The 10953-nt window shown below is 33.9% G+C and overlaps 1 protein-coding gene across 1 annotated transcript in view; it reads right to left on the minus strand.

Annotated features, from left to right (window-relative positions):
- Positions 1-7979: 7979 nt before the first annotated feature.
- LOC106473448 (visual system homeobox 2-like) overlaps positions 7980-10953 on the minus strand; it is a gene marked incomplete at its 5' end in the record, with an annotated part of 41131 nt that continues 38157 nt past the window's right edge. Inside the window, one exon of the mRNA XM_022401886.1 lies at positions 7980-8901. Coding sequence (XP_022257594.1) covers positions 8405-8901 — 497 coding nt within the window. The remainder of the gene's footprint in view (positions 8902-10953) is intronic.

Here is a 10953-nt window from a genome sequence, read left to right on the forward strand (position 1 = left end):
TACAAACTGATGAACTCAACTTAAAATTGAATAATAATTTTGTTACAAAACTGATGAACTCAACTTAAAATTGAATTAAAATTTTGTTACAAATTGGTGAACTCAACTTAAAATTGAATTATAATTTCGTTACAAACTGATGACCTCAACTTAAAATTTAATACTTTTGTTACAAACTGATGAACCCAACTTAAAATTGAATACTTTTGTTACAAACTGATGAACTCAACTTAAAATTGAATAATAATTTTGTAACAAACTGATGAACTCAACTTAAAATTGAGTAATACTTTTGTTACAAACTGATGAATTCAATTTAAAATTGAATAATAATTTTGTTACAAACTGATGAACTCAACTTAAAATTGAATTATAATTTCGTTACAAACTGATGGCCTCAACTTAAAATTGAATTATAATTTTGTTACAAACTGATGAACTCAACTTAAAATTGAATTATAATTTCGTTACAAACTGATGACCTCAACTTAAAATTGAATTATAATTTTGTTACAAACTGATGAACTCAACTTAAAATTGAATAATAATTTTGTTACAAAACTGATGAACTCAACTTAAAATTGAATTAAAATTTTGTTACAAATTGGTGAACTCAACTTAAAATTGAATAATACTTTTGTTACAAACTGATGAACTCAACTTAAAATTGAGTAATACTTTTGTTACAAACTGATGAATTCAACTTAAAATTGAATAATAATTTTGTTACAAACTGATGAACTCAACTTAAAATTGAATAATAATTTTGTAACAAACTGATGAATTCAACTTAAAACTGAACAACATACGTATTGTATGACAGAATGTTGTAGTAGTTTTTACTTTAATTATCTAATTATTTAATGTTTGTTTGTTTTTATCTTTAATAAGTCACAGTTGTGTTGTTAATCTCACAGTTGATAAATAGTTTCACAGATTTGTTTAAGATCATAAAGAAACGGGAGTTTGATGAAGCACTGTTAGGTTTTACAACTATGTCACTTCCAAATTAAGCGAAACGCTGATCCTAAAGTAAAGAATATACATGGACCAACATTTCTCAAGATCTGTGTATTTCTTGCTTTGTTTCAGTAATTATACAATTGTTATACATTTTAAGTCACTCAACAATGCTAGAAAACAACGCAAAATTCTTTGTTCAAAGTACTTGTTTCACTAATTATAAGAAACGTTTCTTTGAAGGACAACAATCTATTTATATTAACTACAGCATTTCAACGTAAGTACATATAGTTCCGTACGGAGCGTCATCTAGGTGGTTAGTGCGCTGGTTTATAGATCCGAAGATCCATGGTTCGCGTTCTAGAGCCGTGGGCGAGTTATAACAGTTTTAATCAAGTCCTACTATTCAATTAGAGTAGACCAAGAATTGGCGGTGGTGCTGTTGACCAAAAGTTGGCAGTAGTGCTGTTGACCAAGAGTTGGCGGTGGTGCTGATAACCAAAAGTTGGCGGTGGTGCTGTTGACCAAGAGTTGGCGGTGGTGCTGAAGACCAAAAGTTGGCGGTGGTGCTGTTGACCAAGAGTTAGCGGTAGGTGCTGCTGATCAAGAGTTGGCGGTGGTGCTGTTGATCAAAAGTTGGCGGTAGTGCTGTTGACTAAGAGGTGGCGGTAGTGCTGTTGACCAAGAGTTGGCGGTGGTGCTGCTGACCAAAAGTTGTCGGTGGTGCTGCTGATCAAGAGTTGGCGGTGGTGCTGTTGACTCTATTTTACAGCTGGAGCAGACAGCCCTTGCGTACTTTTGCGCGAGTGTCCGAAACAAACCAAACCGAACGTATCGATCACTTCAGACTGACCTAACTATCAATGAACATTTCCAGCGCTACTGTAAGGTCTTCATCATCTCGAGATCACGTGAGAGTTTTTACCAACTTGACTTTTTGGTCCTACAGTATAATTGTTAAGCGGAGCATTAATACTAGCAACTACAGTGACTGTTGAGGTTTGTATACTTAATGTGTGATGTTGAAAATGTGAGTTCACAGTGTGGCCAGTTTATATATTACCAACAGCAACGAGTCTCCAAACACAACGATAAGTGAATTATTCTAAACAAAAAACAGAGACAAAAAAAAATCTTGCTCTTCGTTGATTTCAGTTTAAAACGTGGCGTATTTAGGTAATTAGTTTGCAGCTTCTTCACCAGAACTAACACAAAATCTTCCTGTACTCTCAAAGAGTGCGAACCTGTGATGCGTTTTTACGGGTAATGGCGCGTGGCGAGTGCGTTTCATTCGGAAAAGGGGAGGTGCGAAAAGTAAATGTAATTTGCTAACAGGATCACAACTCGAGCTGCACGCGAAGCCCTCGTGGGAAAAGGTTGATTTGATTGGCTATGGAATCGCAATATTCCCACAAGATGAAAATTCTAGTCGCTCGTCTGTTGTGCTGCTTCCCAGCTAGGGGGACAAACCAAAACTTAAATTAACGAATTCACCGACAGGAAAAAATGTACAGGTATATCCCGGCGAAATAAAATGAAACCAATCCAACTATAAGCTTTCTTCTATACTCCCAAAAGGTTTGTTGTTTACTTAAAATGGAGAACAGAAATCACATGCATTTAATGATAAGTCACCGTTTGATATAACTTTGAGAGTTTTATGGCAAGCCCCGAGGGCCTCCACATGAAGGTAGTGAAATTATATACACAAGAAAAATAAACACCGCAATTCAAATGCCTCCAACGATTCAATTCAGTGGAAACTCTAAACATGTAAATTAAGAAATTATTAAAGTGCCGATGTAGTTTTGTTTTTATATAATACAACAGTTTGACAAACAAAACTACATCTGTACGTTAGTTGTCAAACTGTCTATTATAGTGTTGATGTCGTATTGTTTTTATTGTCAAACTGTTGTATTATAGTACAGATGTAGTTTTGTTTTTATTGTCAAACTGTTGTATTATAGTACAGATGTTGTATTGTTTTTATTGTCAAACTGTCTTATTATAGTACAGATGTAGTTTGTTTTAATTGTCAAACTGTTGTATTATAGTACAGATGTTGTATTGTTTTTATTGTCAAACTGTCTTATTATAGCACAGATGTTGTATTTTTTTTATTGTCAAACTGTTGTATTATAGTACAGATGTAGTTTTGTTTTTATTGTCAAACTGTTGTATTATAGTACAGATGTAGTTTTGTTTTTATTGTCAAACTGTTGTATTATAACACAGATGTTGTATTGTTTTTATTGTCAAACTGTTGTATTATAGTAAAGATGTAGTTTTGTTTTTATTGTCAAACTGTTTTATTATAGCACAGATGTTGTATTGTTTTATTGTCAAACTGTTGTATTATAGCACAGATGTAGTTTGTTTTTATTGTCAAACTGTTGTATTATAGTACAGATGTAGTTTTGTTTTTATTGTCAGACTGTTGTATTATAGCACAGATGTTGTATTGTTTTTATTGTCAAACTGTTGTATTATAGTACAGATGTACTTTTGTGTTAGTTGTCAAACTGTTCTATTATAGTGCTGATGTAGTATTGTTTTTATTGTCAAACTGTTCTATTATAGTGCTGATGTAGTATTGTTTTTATTGTCAAACTGTTCTATTATAGTGCTGATGTAGTATTGTTGTCAAACTAACTAAAGACGGAAATACTAAACATAGTAGAACATTGGAACTGAAATTTGAATTAATACTTGTGTTAGAAGATAAACATTGAAAGATTTGTGTTTTGGTCTGAACAAATTAAAAAGAAAAATATCGAGGAACATCAGAATGGGCAGGTATCTGTTTAATCATGTTCCAAGGCTTACGATTTAGAGACTTGATTTTTATATTACATTTTCAGAGCACCGGGAGAAATACTGAGCAGCAGCTTTGACCTCAGCACTGAACGCACCGAATCGCATAGCTTCATTACACTTTGACATGAATAAAGGTTAGGTGAAGTACACACAGTAATATTTATGTAACACGCACAACGAGGTCCTGGATGGTGTAATGAGAATTAACTTTATGGGTTACATTACACCGTAAACAAATTCATTTGAGTCATATATGATGTAATGACAGCTTAACGAATGTGTATAAAGTATTACATAACCCGTAAAGCTAAGTCTTGGATGGTGATATGTTATGTAAATGTAGGTAAAGTATTACATAACCCGTAAAGCTAAGATCTGGATGGTGAAATGTGATGTAAATGTAGGTAAAGTATTACATAATCCGTAAAGCTAAGTCTTGGATGGTGAAATGTTAAGTAAATGTAGGTAAAGTATTACATAATCCGTAAAGCTAAGTCTTGGATGGTGAAATGTTAAGTAAATGTAGGTAACGTATTACATAATCCGTAAAGCTAAGTCTTGGATGGTGATATGTTATGTAAATGTAGGTAAAGTATTACATAATCCGTAAAGCTAAGTCTTGGATGGTGATATGTTATGTAAATGTAGGTAAAGTATTACATAACCCGTAAAGCTAAGTCTTGAATGGTGATATGTTATGTAAATGTAGGCAAAGTATTACATAACCCGTAAAGCTAAAATCTGGATGGTGAAATGTTATGTAAATGTAGGTAAAGTATTACATAACCCACAAAGCTAAGTCTTAGATGGTGAAATGCTATATAAATGTAGGTAAAGTATTACATAGCCCACAAAGCTGAGTCCTAGATGGTGAAATGCTATGTAAATAAGTGTCTTACAAAGATGAGATTGTTCAGTTAACTCACAATAAGTGTCTTACAAAGAAGAGATTGTTCAGTTGACTCACAATAAGTGTCTTACAAAGATGAGATTGTTCAGTTAACTCACAATAAGTGTCTTACAAAGATGAGATTGTTCAGTTGACTCACAATAAGTGTGTTTTTCAAAGGTGATATTGTTCAGTTAACTCACAAGTGTGTTTTTGAAAGATGAGACTGCTCAGTTGACTCACAATAAGTGTTTATTGGCACTACAGTGCATTTCTTAGTGAACATTACTTACACACATTAATACACACTTTGAATTACTGTACAAATATTAAAAATTTACACATATGAAAGCAGAAGCAAACAATAAATAATATATTCAAAGCGCGTGGACACTAGAGGTCTCCACCTTATTTACTTTGAAGTTTAACTAGTACCCAGTAAAATGAATGCCTATTCCGGGCTTCGCTACATTTCATTAAACTAAATGGTTTCGGACGACAATGACAAGCCATACATACAATGGCTTTACGTAATTTTTGTCTACTTTCGTTTGTGTTGGTTGTTTTGAAACGTCATAAACTAATGCGTTTTTAGAACATGTTTCAAACTCTGATAGACAAATCATGTATTTTTTAACATAAAGTACACTTTCTTAAACTTCTGAATATACAAGATACACTTGGTAAAAATTTCACGTGGACACGCAACTGCGTTGATATTTAGAACTATTAAATCACTTTAGGCGTTTCATAATAAAAGAACGTGTAAATAGTGAAGCGCATGCGCACTTAGCATGTCTCGTTGTTGTATCCTGTTGTAGTGAAAATATGACCTCTGATGTATTTTCTGTGTTTACAGAACTTTGGATCGTTGTATTCTTTTGTTAACAGAGTATTTTCACTAATAATGCTGAATTGACTATCATTTAAGTAAGTATACAATAAAATACTGAATATGTATCACACAACAGGTTTCAATATTTGAAAAGGAAGAAGTAGAATATTTTAAATTTTTATTGAATTATAAAATCAAAAAAATCCTATGATAAACGTATTCCTAATTGTATTTTTTAAATTTTTTACCTCAATAAAAAATACAAGAAAAACTGTTCTGATACCCTGACGTTAATGCTTCTCGTGCATCTCAAAACTTCGTCTATAAACAGGACGTGCGGGGGTTTGTAACGTTCTGGTTTTGTAGTTTCTCGTCTATTGATCACTATCCCACATTTTAAAATCTGAATTTAATTTGGAAACTAGCATCGAGCCGTGTTTAGTTGTTTAAACTATTGTAATGATAACGTTTTAGTCGTTACGAAATGTTTTACTAGTAAAATAAAAAGAAACACTGGGGAGTAGGTATCTTAAAATTAACTTATAAATCGGGTGTACAACCAACCAACTGACCAGCACCACGTGAAATTAATCATATTTCACATATATTTGTAATACATAGTCAATGAGATTACGAAGTTTCCAAGTATAAAAACATAAAATACTTCAAAAATTATTTTTGCAATTTTAGCAGATTCAATATACAAAACGTCACATTATTGACTAGGTGAGAAGGATGTGAAATAAAAAAGTACTTGCTGCGGAGGTTTTACAGTGTTATTGTACACTTCCCTCAGTACTGGATACACAAACGTGATTTTTCCAAACTGTTGTTGAGCTTTACCGCTGTTAGTGAGCGCTACAAACAACAATGTAAAAACAACTCTGGTTCAGAGTGCTCTCAAAAAACCAGTTTCTCAAGACATTCATAACTCCTCCGCGACCCCAACAAGCTGTAAAGAGCGGAAACGTAAGAATATTATTGTGAAGTTAGGCTTAACACTTTCTACATATTTTTTGTTTTATAACAATAACAAAATCGTTTTTAGGGCATTCTAAAACGTTTACTTGTAAACATAATATTTCAGCTATAGTCCTTACATCAGTGACAGAAGAATCTAATTTTGATTATAGAAGCCCAAATTAAACTTAAATATTCGTTTTAGAGTTATGCTATTATTTTAAGAATTGTTAGGCCTAAACTAGTATTTGTTACCAAATTTATTTTCCTAAGTCCTGGATTTTCTTTCTTACTCTCCTATATTGAATGTAGCCCAGTAGAAATTTAGAGCTCACATAATGTATTCACAACTACTCCCATTTAAAAACAATTCCTCGGTGACAACAATCATTCCAACTATCGAAGCACTGACAGCATTGTGTTATAACACACGAAGTGTAGTCTCTCTGAAACTCACTATGTAGTGGCTTGTTTTCCGCTAGATAAAAGTAGTTTGGAAAGTAAGATTATTGAGGGCAACAGACTATCAAGTAGATTCGATAAATCATGTTTTATGTGTCACTTGAGGGCGGTGTAAAGATAAAAGGGAAGTTGAATTACTTGAATGAGTTGATTGTTTCCCAACATGACATAAGTTTGGTGATTTCAAACTTATCTAGATTCGTGTAGCTCCAAATTTACCTACATTCCTTTTCGTGTATTGACTTCGAAATTAGAAACTGCAAACTTATCTACACGAGATGAGGAGAGAAACCGGTAATACCATATTTTCTGGTTACGGCTTTTGACAGTCTAGCCCTAATCTCAACCAGAAACTATCAAAGTGAAACTGGTAACACCATATTAACTGCTTTGTCTTTTAACTGTCTAGCACTGATCTTAGCCAGAAGCTACAAAAAGGTGAAACCGGTAATATCTTCTTAACTGGTTAGGCCTTTAGCTGTTTAGCACTGTTCTTAAGCAGTAATATTATCTTAATTGTTCTATAAATATAATCTGCAAATAGGTGAAACCGGTAACACTACCTTAGCTATCTATTGATTTTAATTATTCTAGCGTTGATCTTTAAGCAGAAGGAACTACGATTTGAAACCGGTAATACCACCTTAGCTAGTTATTAATTTTAATTACTCCAGCGTTGATCTTTAAGAAAAATAAACTATGATCTGAAACCGGTAATACCATCTTATAGTACTTTTAATTGCCCAGTACTGATCTTTTAATAGAACATAACAAGGAATGAAACCGGCAATACCATATTAACTAGCTACAGATTATAATTGTTTATAAAATCCACTTAAAAGCGAAACTGGTAATGTCATTTTAACTAAATTAAGGTATGAAATAAATGGTTACAGTTTTACACTATTCTATAAAGAAATCCTTTAATTCTCTAGCATTGATTATTAACATAAGGTACCGAGGGGTAGATTAGGTGTTATTAAATTTACATATCTAGCACTAATCTTGAATTAGAATCTACTGAGGGGTGAAAAGGGTATCACCGTTTTAACTGGTTTTTTATTTGTACCAATGGCTGAAGAGGAAATATCTCAAACTTCACACCAGAGTAAAAACACTTTAAATTCTATAACACATGGTAAAATCTTCATAGGTTGTAGCTATGACAGTAAAGATAAGAATGACAAATACAGCTCACATATCGGTACTTGTCTACATTAACGATAAAAACTTTAAAAAACTCCACATTTACATGAGTTTTTTTTTCTTATTTAACATGCGAGATGTTTAGAGTAATTTTATTTTATCAGAGTCATACGTTTATCATCAACGTCATACATAATCATTAAGTATATTATGTTCTTCATACTTCAGAATATACATAATGTTTTAAATACTATGTACACTAGGAGTTAACCTTATGTCTCATAGGCTTATGCAAAAGCTCTTAATATTACTAGTCAATCATCGTCTCTTTAAAACAGAGATGTTATTGAATGAAGAGATGGCTTTGAGGTAGTATTCGGAACAGCAGGTTTGGGTTTATGATACGCCATGTCGTGCCGTGTTGGCTGGTTAGAGTCTCTGGATTGATCAGTCTCTCTCTGCTGGCAGTCTCCTTCATTAAACATCTTGACCCTGTACTCTAGAGCCTTGGCCCGTAGTGCAGCTATACTATTACTCCTAAGTTCCTCCCTATTGGACACTGCGTTAGAAGTGGCGCTTTCCTTGACTGTCGCGTTCCCTAGGGCAGAAGAGTCACCACGAGAGGTCGCTGCTACCTGTTGAGTCCCTTCTGCTTCAGTTTCGTCTTTTAGACTTCTCTCATCTTCCTTATCCTTCTCCATCCCTCCATCCGCGTCTTTCAGCTTCTCAGCTGCTTCCTGGGACTTCCGGTGCATGCCTATTTGCGATAGATGACCAGAAGCCGTAAGTGTTAGGCCTAAGTTCCTGTCTTCACGATGGTTGACCACTAAGAGGGGCGATAGGGGTGGGATTTGTGACATAGTACAGAACAAGTCTAAAGAGACTGGCATGACTACTGTATTTGTTTTGATATATTAATACGTGTGTGTGTGTGTTGTGGCAATGTATAATGTGTGATTAAAGAGACTGCCATGACTACTGTCTCTGTTTTGTTATGTTAATGCGCGTATGTGTTGTTACACAGTGTATAATGTGATTAAAGCGACTGGCATGACTACTGTATTTTTTATATTAATATGTGTGTATAATGTGACTAAAGAGACTGGCATGCTACTGTATTTGTTTTGTTATATTAATACGTGTGTGTGTTGCGGCACACTGAATAATGTGACTAAAGAGACTGGCATGACTACTGTATTTGTTTTGTTATATTAATACGTGTGTGTGTGTTGTGACAATGTATAATGTGACTAAAGAGACTGGCATGACTACTGTCTCTGTTTTGTTATGTTAATGCGCGTATGTGTTGTTACACAGTGTATAATGTGACTAAAGAGACTGGCATGAATATTGTATTTGTTATATTAATACGTGTGTGTGTGATGTGACACAGTGTATAATGTGTAACTAAAGAGACTGGCATGACTACTGTCTCTGTTTTGTTATGTTAATGCGCGTATGTGTTATTACACAGTGTATAATGTGACTAAAGCGACTGGCATGACTACTGTATTTTTTATATTAATATGTGTGTATAATGTGAATAAAGAGACTGGCATGCTACTGTATTTGTTTTGTTATATTAATACGTGTGTGTGTTGTGGCACAGTGAATAATGTGACTAAAGAGACTGGCATGACTACTGTATTTGTTTTGTTATCTTAATACGTGTGTATGTGTTGTGACAATGTATAATGTGACTAAAGAGACTGGCATGACTACTGTCTCTGTTTTGTTATATTAATACGTGTGGGTTGTGGCACAGTGTATAATGTGACTAAAGATACTGGCATGACTACTGCATTTGTTTTGTGGTATTAATTCGTGTGTGTGTGTTGTGGCACATTGTATAATGTGACTAAAGAGATTGGCATGACTACTGTATTTGTTTTGTTATATTAATACGTGTGTGTTGTGGCACAGTCTATAATGTGACTAAAGAGACTGGCATGACTACTGTCTCTGTTTTGATATATTAATACGTGTATGTGTTGTGGCACAGTGTATAATGTGACTAAAGATACTGGCATGACTACTGCATTTCTTTTGTGGTATTAATACGTGTGTGTTGTGGTACAGTGTAAATTGTGACTAAAGATATTGGCATGACTACCGTCTCTGTTTTGATACATTAATACGTGTGTGTGTTGTGATACAGTGTATAATGTGACTAAAGAGATTGGCATGGCTATTGCATTTGTTTTGTGATATGTATAAGTGTGTATGTGTTGTGGCACAGTGTATAATGTGACTAAAGAGATTGGCATGACTACTGTATTTGTTTTGTTATATTAATACGTGTGTGTTGTGGCACAGTCTATAATGTGACTAAAGAGACTGGCATGACTACTGTATTTGTTTTGTTATATTAATACGTGTGTGTGTGTTGTGACAATGTATAATGTGACTAAAGAGACTGGCATGACTACTGCATTTGTTTTGTGGTGTTAATACGTGTGTGTGTTGTGGCACATTGTATAATGTGACTAAAGATACTGGCATGACTACTGCATTTCTTTTGTGGTATTAATACGTGTGTGTTGTGGCACAGTGTAAATTGTGACTAAAGATATTGGCATGACTACTGTCTCTGTTTTGATATATTAATACGTGTGTGTTGTGATACAGTGTATAATGTGACTAAAGAGATTGGCATGGCTATTGCATTTGTTTTGTGATATGTATAAGTGTGTATGTGTTGTGGCACAGTGTATAATGTGACTAAAGAGACTGGCATGACTACTGCATTTGTTTTGTGGTATTAATACGTGTGTGTGATGTGGCACATTGTATAATGTGACTAAAGAGACTGGCATGACTACTGTCTCTGTTTTGATATATTAATACGTGTGTGTTGTGATACAGTGTATAATGTGAC

This window comes from Limulus polyphemus, unplaced genomic scaffold (genome assembly GCF_000517525.1).
Source record: "Limulus polyphemus unplaced genomic scaffold, Limulus_polyphemus-2.1.2 Scaffold6182, whole genome shotgun sequence".
In the NCBI taxonomy this organism is placed as follows: Eukaryota; Metazoa; Arthropoda; class Merostomata; order Xiphosura; family Limulidae; genus Limulus; species Limulus polyphemus.